Consider the following 18,525-nt stretch of genomic DNA (forward strand, 5'->3'; position numbering starts at 1 on the left):
GGGCATTAAAGGTGCCAGACCGGGTGTGTATGGATTCCTGTGAGAGTTTGAGACTGAACACAAACCTGTAGGTCATCAAGAGTTTGGGATTGTTGGGCTTCCCTGGTGGTGCAGTGGTTGAGAATCTGCCTGCTAATGCAGTGGACACGGGTTCGAGCCCTGGTCTGGGAAGATCCCACATGCCGCGGTGCAACTAGACCCGTGAGCCACAACTACTGAGCCTGCGCGTAAGGAGCCTGTGCTCCGCAACAAGAGAGGCCACGATAGTGAGAGGCCCGCGCCCCGCAATGAAGAGTGGCCCCCGCTTGCCGCAACTAGAGGAAGCCCTCGCACAGAAACGAAGACCCAACACAGCCAAAATAAAATAAAATAAATAATAATTAAAGGTGCTAATAATTAAAAAAAAAAAAAAAAGTTTGGGATTGCACCTGGGACCTGGTGTGCCACATTCTCCCAGCACCAACACCCATCTTAATTAGCCACCTCCCACAGGAGGCCCTGGGATGCTTGTTAAGGTCTCTCCATCCACCCGGCTGGGGAATCGTAGCAGGGACTGGCTGGCAGAGCTGATAGGCCAACGCTAGAGGGGGTGGGTGGTGTAGGAGGTAGTGCCGACCCAGGCTGTGGGTTTGAAACTCACCAGTCAGGAAGTGAAGTCGACAGACGGAAGGGCAGGCAGGGGAGGGGAGTTCTGGGGCACAGCAGAAGGGGCCTTCTGGGGTTTGGGGGCTGCGGGGCTATGGGCTTCAGGGCCAGAGGTTGCTGTTAGCCCAGCAAGACAGATCTGGGCAACATGAATGTCCAGAGGCAGTTGGCTGTAGCTACAGTGAGAGCAGAAGTCAGACGACATGAGGTGGCCAGGCAGGCTCTAAACCGCCTCAGGAAGCTGGCAGAGAGGGTGAGCGACCCTGAACTTCGGGACAGCATTCAGGCCTCAGTGGACCGCGTACGAGGTAAGAGAAGGATTAGCTCCCAACTTGGGTGTACTGGGGACCAGCAGGGGCATATAAGGGCTTGCTGGATCATACAGCACTTCCCAATCAGCCACTTTCTAGTCCCCAAGATGGAGCTGGGACTTGGGGGGAAGAATACATTTAGAAAGAATGGAAAAAGACATGGGAGGTATCATTCTTCCTCTTTCCCCAACTCTGATCCTTCTCCCAGGGGATCAAAATACAGGTCACTGCTGAGCTGACCTTAGCAATGGAGAAGTGGGTGAGCATGGGGAAGACAGGCCGTGACAGACCCATGGTAGACTTGGACCCTGCCTGGGGAGTCCAGGGCAGGAAGCAGTTTGGGGCAGGAGGTTCTGGGACTGGATAATGTGGTAATTCCCAGGACCCATGATGGATCAGTGACCTCTTGTTCTCCAGCTGTAGAGAGAACACACACACACACACACACACACACACACACACACACACCACAACAGATTGAAATACACCACGCAGAGTATCTCAGGCTCCCAGACACACACTAACGCTCACACAACATGCTCTGCACAGCCGAAGTGCAAGGAAGTTCCCAGGACTCTCCTCGGTCCCCTCTCCTCCCCATGCTCCCGTTCCTGTCTGCCCCCCCACACACCTTCCGCCCTACGTCCTTAGTGCCATTAGAGCAAGTGATGACAACACAGGGAGGAAGTGCTGCCATGGCAACACCATCCGCCACATCCTCCTGCCCACCCCAGCCTTCAATCCTGTGGTGGGGCCCTGGCAGGAACAGCTTCTCTCTCTCCACAAGGCTCCACCACTAAGGAACTGGTGGAACTGGAGGTCACCTCTGGGCCGGTGTCATCTAATTTGCCCCGAAGCTGCAAAGAGCCAATAAAAGCCGGCTACTTTGCTCATGAAAGGTGTCTGGGAGAAGCACATCCTCCATCATATCCTGGTCTCTTCCAGCCTCTCCATTCTTAGCTGCTTACCTGGGGGTTGGGGTGGGGGGATGGGCAAGATACTGTTCTTTCCATCAAGGATACCTCCTGCCAGACCCCTCTGATAGTAGAGGCCATCAGAGCATAACTTGGGGAAGAACCAGTTTGGTTCAGGTTCCTAAGGGAACAGTCTGATTCCCTTCCCATTGCCTTTCTTCCAGTAGTGCCCCTCTCACCTCCTGTCCCCCACCATTTGCCAAGAACTACAGCTGATACCTTCCCTACAGCTGTTGGAAAGGCAGACCTAGGAGGGAGTGGCCCCATGGAGCCTCCTCGGGAGGAACTCCAAGCTCCACGCCAGTAAGAAAAGAAAAGGGTGGGGGAGAAAAGAGGTTTAGGCAGGTAGAGGAACTCAGTTTAGCTCTGGAGAGGAGGGAGTGAGGAGGGGTGGAGGCTGAACTCTCTGAGAAGACCACTCTTCATAAGTGATTTTTGTTCCACTCTAAGAGTCAGTATTCTGTTCCCATTGAACTTAAAGGAAAACTGAGGCCACCAAAGGAAGGAAGGAGAATTAAGCCAGAATCAGCAAATCTTCACCTTCTCTTTCAGAAAAGGCTGCTGAAGGGTCTTCTGTTCTGGGGATGGTGTCATCCTAACGCTGCGGTGGGAGGGGGGCTCTGGGTGGGGGTGCTGACTTCGGGACAGGTCCGTGGAGGTATAGGGTACAGGTCTCTGGGAGAACAAAGGGCACCCAGCAACCTGGTACTGCCCCCCTACCCTTACCCCCTACCAGGCCGAGCATGCCGCTGGCTTCAGCCTCCGAGAGCCGCCCACGGCAGCACTTATTATAGTCTCCGCTGCGTCAGGAGGGTGGGACGCCAAATTAGGGGAACGCTGAGACTCCCCGAGTCCCAGGGAGGGGTCTCCAAGGCTGAGAGGAGGCCTCCCTCGACGCCCGGTCTCAGCCTCTGTCCCCCATCGGCCTACCCCCTTCAACCTTCTCCCTGGGCTGGAGGACAGTAAGCCTTCAACTCCAGGGTCCCTAAAGGGGTGGAGGACACAGAGCAGACGTTTTCCATTCTTTCTTTCTGTCTCCTCTTTAACCTTCTAAAAAAGCCCCACCCCGAAAACCTCAGGAGATTGAATGGAAACCCAGAAGAGGCCTGTACCCTCTGCCTCAGCTGAGGGCGGTCTTTATATTCAGGGCGCTAAATACCCCACACGTGGGTAACCAGGTGTGAAGGTGGTGCCTCCATTAACCCCAAATCCCCTGGCGGGTGCCCCCGCCCACCATACACACCGATCCTCCTCTCTGCTTATCCCCGCTGTTTCTGAGGCACTCTTGGAGCTACGGTTGCTATGGAGACCAGATGAATTTTGGTATGGGGGGTGGTGTCAGTCTGTAGACGTATTCCTTCTCCTTCCACCCCGAGCTGGAGTCTTTTGACTCACTTTTCGGCCTGTGTTCCTCGACTCCGCAGATCTTTCCCCTCCTGAGGCACCCCCTCCTTCCACCCACCCTGCTAAGTTCCATGTTTGTCCCCATCCCCAGGGAACACTTTCCAAGTTCACTTTGGGACAGTTAGGCTCAAGTACGGCCCAGTCAATGCACCGCGTATGGAGGGTTGGGGGGGGGCGAGGGGGCTGGGTCATGGGGAAAGGGACTCGTGCAAGTACCTGGGGGAAACAAGGGGTCCTGGGAAAGGGATTTCAGGGCTCCCCACTTTCCCACATCAGCTTCCCTAGAGTTGGCAGTGAACCCGCATTTGCTCCGTTTTCTCCGAGGATCGTCCACTCATACACCGATCTTTACTCTCGCGCCTAAATGTCACACCCAACAGTAGCGCTCCCTGACCGGGGTGTGCTAGGGGAGGGTGCTGGAGTGTTGGAGTAGGTGAGTCCAAGTTCCAGGAAATCCAGCCCAGGATTTGGGAGGGAAATCCAGTCCTGGATTTTGCACCGCCTTCGCAGACAGCCGTGCTGGGGGAGAGAAGGTGCGGGGGGAGATAGAGTGGGGAGGGGGGGCCGGGGGCCGCCTCCTCCTCACTGTGAGGGGAGCGCCCGGACGCAGCGCGCATCCGGACCAAGCCGAGCCCCGGCGAGCCCCCCAGACCCTGCGCCCGGATCTCACGCCCCTCCTCTCCTAGACCCCAGACCCGTGGGTGCCCACCCCCTCCGGCTTCCCTCCTTCCTCCCCCGCCGGCGCCTATATCTCCATCCCCAGCATCCTCCCCGCGCCCCTGCGAATCCCCCGCACGACCAGCCCCATTAGCTTCCCACCCTCCTTAAGACCCCCTCTCCGACCCCCCATCCGCGGCCCCTGCCCCTTGAGTCCCCATCCCCCCCGCCTCCCCCGCACCGGTTCTTCTCCCTAGCCTCGGGTTCCTCTTTTCTGCCCCCTTTTCCTCCCTCTCCCCTCTTTGCCCCTCTACAGTCTTCCCCGCCCTCCCCCGCCCATCTCAGCGCCGCCACCCAGGCCGGGGTGCGGGGTCCGGCGCGCCTCCCTGGAGCAGCACCAAGGTCCCGGGGCTCCAAAGGGGTGGGGGGGCAGGGCGGGGAGCATGGGGAGGGGGCGCCCCGTGTGATGGGAGGGGGGCGCAAGCGGAGGCGGCGGCGGCGGCGGCGACAGCGGAGCCGGGCCGGGGGCTCAGCGGGGTCCGGGGGCTGGGGGCAGCGAGCAGGGCGGCCCCATGGCCGGGCCCCCCTGAGGCAGTCCGGGGGAGTCCCCTCCCCTCCCCAGCTCGGGGGTCTCGGGGCCCCATGAGCCGGGGCGCGGGCGCGCTTCAGCGCCGGACAACGACCTACCTCATCTCGCTGACCCTGGTCAAGCTCGAGTCGGTGCCTCCGCCGCCGCCTTCTCCGTCTGCGGCCGCAGCTGGTGCCCCGGGGACCAGAGGTACTGAGACCGGGGATCCTGGTAGCCCCCGAGGCGCGGAGGAGCCGGGCAAGAAGCGGCACGAGCGTCTCTTCCACCGGCAGGATGCGCTGTGGATCAGCACGAGCAGCGCGGGCGCCGGGGGCGCCGAGCCCCCCGCCCTGTCCCCGGCTCCGGCCAGTCCGGCCCGCCCCGTCTCCCCGGCTCCCGGCCGCCGCCTCTCCCTCTGGGCCGCCCCTCCCGGGCCCCCACTCTCCGGGGGGTTGAGTCCCGACCCCAAGCCCGGGGGCGCCCCCACCTCCTCCCGGCGCCCCCTGCTCAGCAGCCCGAGCTGGGGGGGTCCGGAACCCGAAGGCCGGGCGGGCGGCGGCGTCCCCGGTTCTTCCTCCCCGCACCCCGGCACCGGCAGCCGGAGGCTCAAGGTGGCGCCTCCTCCGCCGGCTCCCAAGCCTTGCAAGACCGTGACCACCAGTGGCGCCAAAGCCGGCGGGGGCAAGGGCGCCGGTAGCCGCCTGTCATGGCCCGAAAGCGAGGGCAAGCCCAGGGTCAAGGGGTCAAAGAGCAGCACCGGGACTGGAGCTTCTGCCGCTGCTGCTGCTGTCACCGTCGCCGCCGCCGGGGGAGGGGGAGCGGCAGCCACGACCGCCGGTGGGGTCGTGGCTGGGCCCGGAGCCCGAGGGAAGTTGTCCCCTCGGAAAGGCAAGAGTAAGACCTTGGACAACAGTGACTTGCACCCGGGACCCCCTGCTGGCTCTCCGCCTCCGCTAACCGTCCCAGCAACTCTGGCTCCAGCCGCTGCTGTCACCGCCGCCTCCGCGCTGCCCACTGGGCCTGCACCTCCAATCACTCTGGAGCCTCCAGCTCCGGGGCTGAAACGGGGCCGGGAGGGGGGCCGAGCATCCACTCGAGATCGTAAGATGCTCAAGTTTATCAGCGGCATCTTTACCAAGAGCACAGGGGGGCCTCCTGGCTCCGGACCTCCTCCCGGACCCCCGGTCCTGTCTTCTGGCAGCGGGTCTAGGGAGCTGCTGGGTGCAGAGCTCCGCGCTTCCCCTAGTGAGTAGGACCAGGGCCTGAGAACAGGGAGGGGAGGGCACCTGAAATGCTCAGCTTGGGGTGGGGGAGCGGTGTGCAGGACTGACTTAGAGAAGCTTCTTTCTTGGGTGGGTGGATGAACCAGGCTCAATTCTCTGCCAAGGACTGGGGCAAAGGATAAGAGGTCCTGGAGTGGGGTGAGTAGGCATTGTGCGACATGAGAGAGGACTTGATTTCAGAGGGACTCAGAAAGCCTCAGAGCTTTCTGGGAAAATAATGCCCTTGGTCAGCGTGGCTGTAGGAAATTGCTCCCAGAGAAGCCCCAGACCCCACTTCCAGCCTCAGCTGGACTCTGGGAGATGGAAACTGGGCTTTGCTTTGCCCAGAGGAACACTGAAGGTGAAAGGGATGAGGAAGCCTCAGTTTCTCCTGAGCACTTGGGGTAGGTGGCATGAGAGTGACCTTGCAGGCAGCTCCTCGCCAGGGACAGGTCTTTTCCTGGGCTGAGAGCAGGCTAGTGAGGCAGCAGGGAGGCAGTGGGTTTCTTTCCAGGCAGTGAAGGCCGATTGGGCAGTACGGGAGTACGTGGGGGCTGGAACGTGCTGAATACTTGAGTGTGAAGGGAGAAGGGGCGGATAGGAAGCCTCACTTCCCCCACCGCCCACCCTGGTCCCCGAGCAGCATTGAAACCTGCAGGGGACCGACCAGGAGTGACTCGGGGGTGGAACTGCTGCAAAGGCAATTCTTACCCCCTGGAGACTTGGGAGAGGGTTCGGAGAAAGTAGTGTCTTTTGGCGGGGAGGGGGGTGTCTTTATTTATTTATTTTCTGGAAGAGACAGGCGAGGGCGTCTTGGTTCAGCTCACACTCCCGGGAGAGGAGGCGGGTCCGAGAGCGCGGGCGGCCCCCGGGGTTTGGCTCTGGTGCGGGTGGGAGCAGATGGCTCCGGATCCCAGAGTTCCCGCCGCAGCTGCGGCGCCCTGGGAACGTCCGGCTAGTGTCAGGCGCGGGGGCTGGACCCGGCGGGAGGAAGGAGCATCCTTCCCTCCCCCGTGCCTTCCATCCCTCCCCAGGCCTGTGGCTTCTCTCGGCCAGGGAGTGGAGCCCTTCCCCACCGTTCTTTTGGAGGGTGCTTGTGGGAAGGGTATGGGAGAGGGAGGTATAGAAAAATCCAAGCTCCATTCCTTGGGCTGTGGGGAGGGGTCAGGGCCACCGTGCCGTTGACCTTGAAAAGGGGGAAGAATATCCTCACCTCAGTTTCTGTCCTGTGAAATGGAGATTGAGGAAGACCCACTCCCTTCTATGTCCCAGCCCCTCCTCCTGAGATCTGCCCTGAGAATCTGTCAGGCCGGTAGGGAGGACACCTTTTCTCCTTCCAGAGGGAAGAACCCGCCACTGTCAGAGCCTTGGTCCCTCGGTCTGGAGCAGGGACCTACGTTTGGGGATGTGCTTTAAGGGAGATGCCAACTGAAGTATTTTTGTCTTGCTGGCTCCGTTGCTAAGCAACCGCTGAGCGGCAGCAACAGCTGTGGGGAGAGCGGCTAGGATGGGAGGACTGGGGACCACTCTCAAACCTAGCCTTTCCACACAGCTCTCCAGCCCAGGCTGGGCAGCTACAAAAGGAGGAGGGCTAGCTGAGGGTTGGGAGCCCTCCTTGGCCTGGAGCATCCCCTCTTACAACTCCTTTTCCGTTGCAGAAGCTGTGGTCAATAGCCAGGAATGGACTTTGAGCCGCTCCATTCCTGAACTGCGCCTGGTAGGTAACCCAGTCCCCTTGTCTGTATGAAGATTGACACCCCCCCCCGCCCACTGAACTCTCAACTCTCTCTCCTTCACCTCTTCCCTTCCCTCTCTGTGAGAATGGGGAACAGTTTTACAGTTCTCCAGAGATTCTACCTTAATGGCACCTTCCTGGGACTTGATACATCCGCACAACCTTTTCTTCTATAGTCTCCCTTCTTCCTGCTTGTCCATGGTCCTCTTCCAGGCTTCTCATTTCTGACATCTCCCCTCTAGCCGTTCATGTTCTGTTGCCTAGAATTGGGTAAAATTTTCCAACTAGTGCCTAGAGCTGTGACATGCCCCCCACCAGACATGCAACTAGTATGTTTCCTAAACAACACAACACCAAAAAAAAAAAAAAAAAGGGTACTGAGTTGTTGACATTCTTCAGCTTGTCGTACACTTCCAGCTTGAGATCACTTCTTACCACACGCATGGCCTGATCCTCCCAAATGCTGTCTCCTGACTGACTGTCAGCCAGGCCCTGTAGGACCCTGCTTGGATGATTTAACACTGCCAGTCCCTCTGAGTTCTCTGGAGTGTCCAGACTCAATTATCATCCTTCCTCTTAATTCCTGCAATCTCTGTTCTACAACCTTGTACTCAGGGTGTGCTGGGTGATGCCAGGAGTGGGAAGTCATCGCTCATCCACCGATTCCTGACCGGTTCATACCAGGTGCTGGAGAAGACAGAGAGTGAGTTCTCAGGAGCCATAGTAAGCTAAGGATTGGGGTCAGGGATCCAGGCAGTGTGATCAATGACTATGCAGGTATGGAGACGAGAGGGAAGGATGAGGCCAGAATAGCTAAAGTACAAGGAGAATGGGGAGGTTTGGTGACTGTGACCTCTGACCTCCTACCACATCCAACTCTTCTGGACAGGTGAGCAGCACAAGAAAGAAATGTTGGTGGATGGACAGACTCATCTGGTGTTGATCCGAGAGGAAGCTGGGGCACCTGATACCAAGGTGAGGGATGAGATGATGGGGTAGGCAGGCGGGCTGGGGTCAGCACTAGCCAAAGGAGAGGGCTCTGGTTTCCCAGGTCTCCTTGGGAATAGCATCCAGAGGACTGGACCTGTCTGACCATCCATTTGCTCCCTCACGCTCCGCAAGTTCTCAGGCTGGGCAGATGCTGTGATCTTCGTCTTCAGCCTGGAGGATGAGAACAGTTTCCAGGCCGTGAGCCGTCTTCATGGGCAGCTGAGCTCCCTTCGGGGGGAGGGACGAGGAGGCCTGGCCCTGGCATTGGTGGGGACACAAGGTAAGGAGGGGCTGGGGAAGTGCTGCTTTCAGGGGAATTCCTACTGTGTATCACCCAGCATAGGTGAGAGCTTGGTAATGTGTCTCCAAATAAGCTTGGTCTCCAAATAAGAGAGTCATTAAACCAAACACAAACTTACCAAGGTCTGAGAGAGAAAAGAGGACTCTCCAGGATGGAAGGGACAGCTACAGTGGCAGTCCTCATTCCTCTGAGATGTCACCTACCTTGTGTTTCTCACGCTGCCATTTCCTGATGCCACCACCATGGTAAATACAGAAAATCTCAGGCCCTAGTGTGGCTAGAAAGCCTTCTGCATCTTCCCCTTGCTACGGCTGGGTCAGGCTGACACTTTTCAAAGGAACTTATCTAAAAACAAAGAGAAGACACAAATGAAATGATGGAGAAAACACAGAGAGGGCCACCAGCCCATCTTTTCCAGCAGAGCCAGGGAAAGCTTCTCCAGTACCCACCTGTATAAAGCCGGCAGGACTTTCTATCTGGATGCCTATCTTGCAGGTGGCTGCTTCCACCTGTCGCTTGCCTCCTGCTTTCTTGCTGCAGATGAACAGTCCACCTGTTATCCGTGGACATTCAACCTCTTCCTAGCTCATATGCCAGGTGTCCTCCCACTCAGCTCAGGGTTCACTGAATTTGCAGGGCTGGGTGACTGTCACTCATGAGTCTCAGCCATTTCAGACCTTATCAGGACGTTCCATTCACCTCTGGAGTATTCTTTGAAGACACTCACACAGAGATAACCCACCCTACTCATGCTGCAGCTGGGCATGTGAGCTGGGCCCAGCATTCACAAAAGGCTTATATGCTCCCATTGCACTGGGTCATAGGAGAGATATTCTCTCCTACCCTGTCCTAGTGGTCCCAGTCTAGGACTAGAGCCCAAGAGAAAGGAAAGCAGCAAAGTGGGGATGGGGCCCCCTCATCCAGTCCTCCCCCTTTCTTGTCCCCTTAGACCGGATCAGTGCTTCCTCCCCTCGGGTTGTGGGCGATGCTCGTGCCAGGGCTCTGTGTGCCGATATGAAGCGCTGCAGCTACTATGAGACTTGTGCAACCTATGGGCTCAATGTGGACCGGGTCTTCCAAGAGGGTGAGTGTGGTGATCCCCACATATGTGGGAATCAGGGAGCTGGGGACTAGGATGTTCTTAGAGGTCACACATCCAGGCCTCTCTCTGTGAGTGACAGGAAATTTACCTGCGTAGGAGGGAGGAGGGACCAGGGAGGTCAGAGAAGGTTTGCTTCATAGCCACAGGTCCTTCTGGGCAGGAGGAGCTGGCTAGGCTACAGGTGGCATGAAGGCCACAGTGACAAGGAAGTTGGGGCCTATGTTATCTCCTGGGGAGTTCTCAAAGCTGGGCAACGAAGGATGGTCTTGGGTATCTGCCCTGCTCATTCCTCCTTCTCCTCCCCCTCCCCTCAGTGGCCCAGAAGGTGGTGACCTTGCGCAAACAGCAACAGCTTCTGGCTGCCTGCAAGTCCCTGCCCAGCTCCCCAAGCCACTCAGCTGCTTCCACTCCTGTAGCTGGGCAGGTGAGTTGGGGTTTCAGGGTCCACAGAGGGGCTGGTAGGAATCAGAGGAAGGGCTGGTGATCCAAGGACAGGTACAGAGAACCCAAGGAGGTCGCGGGGGGCAGATGGAAATGGCAGTGATACCATTTGTAGAAAGTGCATTGGACTGGAAATCAACCAGGTTTGAAACACCATTTGCAGCGTCCTTGAGCAACTCACCTAAAGGTCCTAAGGTTGTCAGGAAAATTGTATGGCATAATACTTGTGAAGTCAACCTTTGCAAAATCTAAAGCACTGTGACAATGCTAGTGAGGAGTTTTATTATTAATGACAATACAAATAAATGGTGATGAGATGAAGGAATATCTCAAATTCCTCAGAACTAGATGTAACTGTAGCTTGGTGGGGTGGGGGCATCTCAGCTGTTCTGACCCCTCCATCTGCCTGCAGGCTAGTAACGGGGGCCACACTAGCGATTACTCTTCTTCCCTCCCATCCTCACCCAATGTTGGTCACCGGGAGCTCCGAGCTGAGGCAGCTGCCGTGGCTGGATTGAGCACCCCAGGGTCCCTGCACCGGGCAGCCAAGCGCAGGACCAGCCTTTTTGCGGTATTGGACATTCTAACCTCCTATCATCCTGTCCTCTGTTACTTGCCCATCTTCCCTCATCCCTAGACCTCTCTGTTGGACCCTCCTTCATCTGTTTTCCCTGTCCTTCCGTCAGCATATCCCTCTATCCACCCTCTAACTGATGTCAATAACCATTCCAGAATCGTCGGGGCAGTGACTCTGAGAAGCGGAGCTTGGACAGTCGGGGAGAGACGACGGGGAGTGGGCGAGCCATCCCCATCAAACAGGTGGGTGGTCCACGGACTGGGGGCAGGCTGGGGGTAGGTGGTCTTAACTGGTTTTCTCCCATATGCCTCTTTCCGTTCTCCAGAGCTTCCTACTAAAGCGAAGTGGCAACTCCTTGAACAAAGAATGGAAGAAGAAATATGTGACCCTGTCCAGTAATGGCTTCCTACTCTACCATCCCAGCATTAATGTGAGTGCCAGAGACTGGCTGGGCCACACTGGCTGGCCTTGGATGCACTTCTAGCTCTCCCAGTCTGTGCCTCTGACAAACACCGACATCGGTTCTGGGAAGCGCTAGTCCTATTCTTTTCAGTTTAGCAATCATCTGTTAGGCACCTACCATGTGCCCATGCAGGAGATGGAAATGTAAATACATCTCCCTAGGACTTGCGGTCTAGTGGGAGAAAATGGAGGAAGGACCTCCACCTGGCCTGCCATTCGGGGATGCTTTCTGGAGGAGACAGTGCTGGGCCCAGTCTGTTGGGCTCATCCCCTAGAACTCATCCCAACCCAGTCCGCTCCTAGAGCCCCCCTCCACCCCTTCTCTAGCTGATACTATTGGCTGCTTCCCAGCACCACTGAGGACCCCAACCTTCCCTATACTCTCAACCCCTATACTGCTGCAGGATTACATCCACAGTACCCATGGCAAGGAGATGGACTTGTTACGAACAACAGTCAAAGTCCCCGGCAAGCGGCCGCCACGGGCCATCTCTGCTTTTGGCCCCTCAGCCAGCATCAATGGGCTGGTGAAGGACATGAGCACTGTCCAGATGGGGGAAGGCCCTGGTGAGTGGGATTGATGACAAAGGGGCAGGAGAGGGGCCAGGGCTAGGGAAAGGAGGGGTAGTAGGGAAGAGGGGAATGGGACTGGTTAAGCGGGAAGGTGGGTGATGAAGAGGGACCATGTAAGGAATGGGGCCCAGAGACTGAGTAGCTCACTGAGGATTTATCTTCTTCCCCTTCTGACAGAAGCCACCACTCCTACCCCAAGCCCGAGCCCCAGCCCCAGTTCCCTGCAGCCACCACCAGACCAGACATCTAAGCACCTGCTGAAGCCAGACCGGAATTTGGCCCGAGCCCTCAGCACTGGTCAGTGAGGACTCACCCTCCATCCACTGTCTTCCAGATCCAGATGGGATGCAGTGGGAAATGAAATTGGGGTCGGAGCTTGGAGGCTGAATGCATGAGTGGACACCTTGAGCATCAACTGGGTGCCCAGGCACCCAGCTCAGTCATACTGTGTTTAGCATAATGGCTAAGACAACTGGGTTCTAGAGCTAAGCTGCCTGAACTTGAACTTGAATCCTGGCTTGCCACTTGGGCAAGTTACTTGACCTCTCCACACCTCAGTTTCCTCATCCATAAGAGGGAGATAATAGTTTCTACCTCAGACGGTTGCTTTGAGGCTTATACTGAGAACATTGTGCAGCACATAGCCAGCCATCAATGTTTGGAAATATGTATTTTTTAAAAAATAGCAAGTAACATTGTAACAAATGGTCCTCACAACAACTTTGTCGGGTCAAGATTATTATCCCCATTTTAGGGATGAAGAAACTGAGGCTCAGAAGATTAAGTGACTTGCTCAAGGTCTCAAGGCCAGTAAGTGGCAGAGCCAGGATCTGAGTACAGGTCTGACTCTAAACCACTCATCTGCCCTCCTCCCCAGGAATGATCAAGGGGGACCTCCTAGAGAGGGTTGGCTGAGGAGGGGGACCCTAAAATGCCAAATCTAGTTCAGGGGAGACAGGCTATGGAGAAATCAGGAAATCTATGGAGGGGGCAGCTGAGGCAGCTGTGTCCCCCTCCCCAAGACTGTACCCCATCTGGAGACCTGAGCCCCCTGAGTCGGGAACCCCCTCCTTCTCCCATGGTGAAGAAGCAGAGGAGGAAAAAGTTGACAACACCATCTAAAACTGAAGGCTCGGCTGGGCAGGCTGAAGGTGAGGCCCTGGTGGGCAGTTCTACTCCCACCCTGGACCCTCACCCCCAAACTCCAAATCCCTGACCTCACTCCTGAAGAAGGAGGAAAAGTGCCTGAGCTGAGTGCTTGACTATCATTACCACTCTGCACATTATTTAGTGAAAAATGGATGGATGCCCCTCAGCCCCTGTCCTTCCTCCCATTCCCCAGCCAATGCCTTTTACCCCAGTAGTCCCCAGCCCCTGTTCTCAGTGACCCCCCCCCAAGTCTGTAGCTCCTGCTCCCTCTCCTAACGACCCTCTAATTCCTGTTCCTGCCCTCAATTCTGCTTATCACCCCAGCCCCTGCACCCAGAAGGCCCCATGACCCCCAGGGACTCGGCCCCTGACCTCTATGTCCCCCACTGACCCCCAGGGACTCAGCCCCTGACCTCTATGTCCCCCACGACTCCTCAGCTCCTGGGCTCTGACCACCCAGCTCCTGTTCTCAATAACTTCCTGTGATTGCCAAGCTCCCCCAACAGCCTTTGACTACAGTGATTCCCATTCCTGCCCCTAGTGACTCCCCCCAGATCCTTGAGACTCCTCCTGAACCCCAGGCGTGTGAACGCCTGTCCCCTTTCCCCGCGTTCACTCAGATCCTGGCCATCCCTTCTCCTCCCAGAGACCCGGCTCCTCACTGGTCATGACAACCAATCCCCACCGCCCCTGCTCTCTGCCGGGTGCTCAAACCCGGGTTCCAGATCTGCCTACTCTCATGGCTCTTGGCTTCCGCTCTACTCTGCTCCGGGGCCACTGACTTTAGTTCTGCTTTCTCTCCCCATCTGTCTGTCCTGCTTTGTCTCTGGAACTGTCTGTCACTATCTCTCTCTCCATCTCTCCATCTGCCTCTCTTTTTCTCCTTTATTCGTCTCTTTCTCTCTTCTGCTCTTCATTCTGTCTCTATCTCCTTCGCTTCGGGAAACCAGCCAAGCGCAAAATGTGGAAACTAAAATCCTTTGGTAGTTTAAGAAATATTTATAAAGCAGGTAACAAGCGGGGAGCTGGGTGGGGTGCTCAGCTGGGGTGCAGAGGGGCGGGGGTGCCCCTGCCTTCCCCTGCATGTGCTCGGGCTTCCTGCTCTCCCCCACCCTCTGCTTCCCCAACGACTCTGCCCCACTCCCAGGGGCTTGGGATGGATATCAGGGAGGAAGGGTTTGGGGAAGGCAGCTCCTGTTTGAATTCTGTCCCTCATGACCCCATCCCATCCCCCCACCCAGAGGAAAACTTCGAGTTCCTGATCGTGTCCAGCACTGGTCAGACGTGGCACTTTGAGGCAGCCAGTTTTGAGGAGCGGGACGCCTGGGTTCAGGCCATCGAAAGTCAGATCCTAGCCAGTCTGCAATGCTGTGAGAGCAGCAAGGTCAAGGTAATGGGTCGGGGGTCGGGCGGAGAGCAGAGGTGAGTGTCTGAGGAGTCCGGATAAGGGCTCAGAGGGAGAGTCAGTACTAACCCCAACCCTTCCTGCAGCTGCGCACAGATAGCCAAAGCGAAGCCGTGGCCATCCAGGCGATCCGGAACGCCAAGGGGAACTCTATCTGCGTGGACTGCGGGGCCCCCAGTGAGCGCAAGGGAGCAGTGGAGGGACCTGGGAGGGAGTGTGGTTCGCTGGAATTGATGAATGCTGGTGTGCCCGTGCTGCTCGGCCAGGAGCTGACCCCTGCATTCCGTCCCCAGACCCCACGTGGGCCAGCTTGAACTTGGGCGCACTCATCTGCATCGAGTGTTCTGGCATTCACCGGAACCTGGGCACACACCTGTCCCGCGTTCGCTCGCTCGACTTGGACGACTGGCCGCGGGAGCTGACCCTGGTGCTGACAGCCATTGGCAACGACATGGCCAATCGCGTGTGGGAGAGTGACACGCGGGGCCGTGCCAAACCCACGCGGGACTCTTCGCGGTACGCGTGCAGAGAGGGGTAGGGGAGACTTAGGGTGTGCGGCTCCCGAGAGGGTCCCCTGGGTAGGGAGCAGACGTCCTGGATGCGGGGTCCCTAGAGCCCTTCCCGTTGATCCCCGGTCCTGCAGGGAGGAGCGTGAGTCATGGATTCGCGCCAAGTACGAGCAGCTGCTGTTCCTGGCGCCGCTGGGCACTTCCGAGGAGCCGCTGGGCTGCCAGCTGTGGGCCGCGGTGCAGGCCCAGGACGTGGCCGCCGTTCTCCTGCTTCTGGCCCATGCGCGACACGGGCCGCTCGACACCAGCCCAGAGGACCCGCAGCTTCGCTCCCCACTTCACCTGGCGGCCGAGCTCGCCCACGTCGTCATCACGCAACTGCTGCTATGGGTACGTGAGCTGGGAGATGGTAAAGGGGTCTCTGAGGGCTCCGTCTGGCAAACAGCCAGGCGGCTCCCCGGGAAGTGGGCGTGGCGATCCCGGGGAGCCGGCGGGCGGGGATTGGCCCCGGGGACGCTCCGTAACGCGGCCGTCTCCGCCCTTTAGTACGGCGCCGACGTGTCCGCCCGCGACGCGCAGGGCCGCACGGCGCTGTTCTACGCCCGCCAGGCTGGCAGCCAGCTGTGCGCCGACATCCTTCTCCAGCACGGCTGCCCGGGTGAGGGCGGCAGCACAGCCACCACCCCCAGCGCGGCCACCACCCCCAGCATTACCGCCACGCCCAGCCCCCGCCGCCGGAGCAGCGCCGCCAGCGTGGGCCGAGCCGACGTCCCCGTCGCGCTGGTATAGTTGCGCCGCCGGAGAGACACCCCCTACCCCCCCACGGGCCGGGCACGACCACACTGGGTGGACCGCTGGACAGATGCACCCACTCACCTCTCCAATCCGCACCCCGTCCCATGGGAGCACTTCTTACCCCCCCCCCAAGAGGGCACAGCCCCCACGCCTCCCAGAAGACACAAACTCACCTCCCTCTCCCCAGCGAGGCATGGAGACCCCATCTTGACACGCCCCCTCTCCACTGTTTGCACACTCGGATTGCTCTGGGTGTTTGCGGGAGGGGACGCCCCCGTCGCGGTCCCTGCTCCTGGCCGTTTGGATGTGCCCGCTCGCGCCCCCTAGGGGTGGGGGAAAAGACCCAGTCCTGCCTGTGCTCGACAGTCCCACGGCGCGCGAGCACTTACCCAGGCTGGCTCCTGGGGCGACGCCACGCCACAGGGAGGGGTTAGTAAGTGGGAGGGCTAGCCCTGGGACTTGGGGCCAATAAGGGGGACCCTACTCCTTCCATGCTAATCTCACTGCCCAGTGAAGGGGGAAGGGCAGCGAGGGGCAGGACCCCTGCTGCCCATGGGGGTAGGGGGTCCCCAACCCTTTCCGTGAAAGGGACCATGAGGAGTGGAAATCAGGACGTTCCCCCCACATCCACCCATGGATGGAAGCTAGAGGGTCGGGGGAGCCTAAAGCCTGGGTCCCTCCTCACTACTATCTCGGGAGGGAGAAGGGATGGAGCAGGAGCGGGCTAAGGGGGACTTGGGAGGGGCCTTGTAATTTATTGCTTTGTTCCCCAACAAGGGGGCGGGGGCGGGCAGGGCTTGGGGAGGGCGTTTCAGGGTAGGGGAAGCCAAGGGTGGGCAGAGGGTGGGGTGGGGTGGGGTGCTCTCGGGTTGTGAGTGTCTGTGACCGTGACTGCGTACCTGTGACTGTGCAGCGCCCGTGGTGATCTGGGGTAGGCGGCACCCCTGCAATGGGACCCCTCCCCCACTGTTCTTTCTGTCCAGCCCCTCCCTTCCACTGGAGCAGCTCCAGACCCAGCCCTCAACCCCAGGATCCCTCCCAGCCAGGATTAAGAGGATGTGAGGTGGCTGGGAGGGTCTCCAGGCCCCCTGTCTCATCCCCAGAAAGGGGGTGCTGGGGTGAATTTACCTGGCCCAGCCCCGCCTCCCTCAGTCAACCCAGCCCTTGGGCCGTCTGTGTCAGTGGTTTCCGGTATTTTTTTTTTCCTGGCTAAAATATTTTGCAAAGGACCAGGTAACTGGGGAGAGGAGAGGGGCGGGGGCAGGGGGGGAATACCCCCGCCTCATCTCCTCCAAGGCAGGTGGTGTGAATCTTCTTCAACAGCAATTAAAGAGGAAGTGATTTTGTCTAGGGGGTGAGCTGCTGGTCTGTTCTTGAAGAGTTGGGTCAGGGAATGGCCTTGGTCAAGGTGGGGAATTGGAGGTGGGAGAGGGCCAGGGAGGGTGCCTCCTGCTGGGGCTGGTGGCAGGGCAGTATCCAAGGGCGCGGAGGCAGTAGGTCAGATGCTCCATCATGTACAACAGTTCCAGGTTCATGTAGTGGAAGGAGACAGGCAGGTCAGGGCAACAGTGGGGACCCAGGGAGCAGAGGAGTCACTAACTCCCAAGATGACTCCTGTTTTGGGAAGGAGTTGGGGTGTGGAGCTTAGAGAAGAGGACAGGGGAGGGGGGCTGCTTGGAGGGGTGAGAAAATAGAGTAGCTTTGGTTAAGAGCAGGAACTTTGGAGTCAGATCTGAATTTGACACCAGTACCTCCACTTCATAGTTAGGTGATCTTGGGCAGGTAACCTTGGTGGCATCTGTTTATTTGTAATCTGAACAATATCTGTTCAGAGGGCACCTGGTAGGGGCTCCAGCATCAGTCCTGGAGGACTTCCCCAGGCCAGCCTACCCACTTTGAGCACCTGGTACCAGAAGTAGAGCTTTATTGTAGGGGTCCCTCTCCTGGCAGGGAGGGAAGGGATGGAAGGTCTCCCAATCACAGATGTCCCTGGTGTCACAAACTCCATGTTCAGCTGAGGCAGACGTTTGCTCACCCCCATGTCATGCACAGGACTGCAAGGACACAGCAGCCTGAGGCCAGCGCAGCCGCCAAGAGCTGCAGCATCTCGTGGTTCAGCACATAGCCAGTCCTGCTGTTCCTTGTGTGCAGCTGAAAGCGTTTGACCTGGTAGAGGGACCGGCGGGGGAGGGCGGTGGCGGGCGTCGGTGGGCCAGCAGCCTGCGCGGGCTGGGCAAAGCCACACACATGTTGTCAGCTACCTTGACAAACCAGTCTGTGGCCCAGCGTCCTCCGGTAGGGTTGGTTCTGGCCCTCTGCACCCCTCATCCCCACGAGGGACCTTCAGTTGCAGGTGCACCACTGAGCTGGTTGCAGGAACAGGCCCAGATCTCACTCACGTGGGAGGCCCGGGTTCTATAAGGCCCTAGGCTGGGTGACCACCTAGCACAGCACCCTGACCCAGGAAAAGGTGGATTCAGGGTTGCAGGTGCAGTAACAGGTGCAGATGCAGGCATGTGGTCTGGGAAGGCAAAACAAGAGGAAGAGAGGCAAGGAGCAAACAAGACTCAACTGGAAGACCCAGCCACCCTTCCCCTCTTTCATCAGAGACCCTGGACTCCCCCACTCCATCCCTACTTTCCTTCTTGGTGGCAAAAGCTCACTC

At 58.4% G+C, this 18,525-nt stretch overlaps 1 protein-coding gene across 3 annotated transcripts; it reads left to right on the forward strand.

Moving 5' to 3' along the window:
- The first annotated feature begins 123 nt into the window (after positions 1–123).
- Positions 124–16,628, forward strand: AGAP2 (ArfGAP with GTPase domain, ankyrin repeat and PH domain 2). 3 transcript variants are annotated; one of them, XM_082422695.1, is made up of 19 exons: positions 3,860–5,804; positions 7,480–7,538; positions 8,172–8,259; positions 8,446–8,531; positions 8,679–8,826; positions 9,797–9,931; positions 10,264–10,373; positions 10,803–10,961; positions 11,123–11,209; positions 11,293–11,397; positions 11,834–11,996; positions 12,180–12,299; positions 13,025–13,153; positions 14,102–14,161; positions 14,393–14,541; positions 14,643–14,733; positions 14,850–15,072; positions 15,200–15,455; positions 15,612–16,628. In XM_082422695.1, the coding sequence occupies exons 1-19, from the start codon at positions 4,634–4,636 to the stop codon at positions 15,852–15,854; spliced, it is 3,582 nt and encodes a 1,193-aa protein (XP_082278821.1). In that variant the 5' UTR covers positions 3,860–4,633; the 3' UTR covers positions 15,855–16,628. The 3 variants fall into 3 exon arrangements, with proteins under 3 accessions (XP_082278823.1, XP_082278821.1, XP_082278822.1); XM_082422697.1 differs by lacking the exons at positions 3,860–5,804; positions 14,102–14,161 and adding an exon at positions 124–953; XM_082422696.1 differs by lacking the exon at positions 14,102–14,161.
- Positions 16,629–18,525: the final 1,897 nt, after the last annotated feature.

Source organism: Balaenoptera physalus (genome assembly GCF_965194825.1).
Source record: "Balaenoptera physalus genome assembly, chromosome: 13".
Lineage (NCBI taxonomy): Eukaryota > Metazoa > Chordata > Mammalia > Artiodactyla > Balaenopteridae > Balaenoptera > Balaenoptera physalus.

Bases quoted from the DNA above. Each gene is read 5' to 3' on its own strand.
- AGAP2 (XM_082422695.1), top strand. From the start codon at position 4,634: ATGAGCCGGGGCGCGGGCGCGCTTCAGCGCCGGACAACGACCTACCTC. The intron at 8,532-8,678 runs GTGAGGGATGAG...ACGCTCCGCAAG, and splicing joins CTGGGGCACCTGATACCAAG to TTCTCAGGCTGGGCAGATGC. The intron at 15,456-15,611 runs GTACGTGAGCTG...TCCGCCCTTTAG, and splicing joins TCACGCAACTGCTGCTATGG to TACGGCGCCGACGTGTCCGC.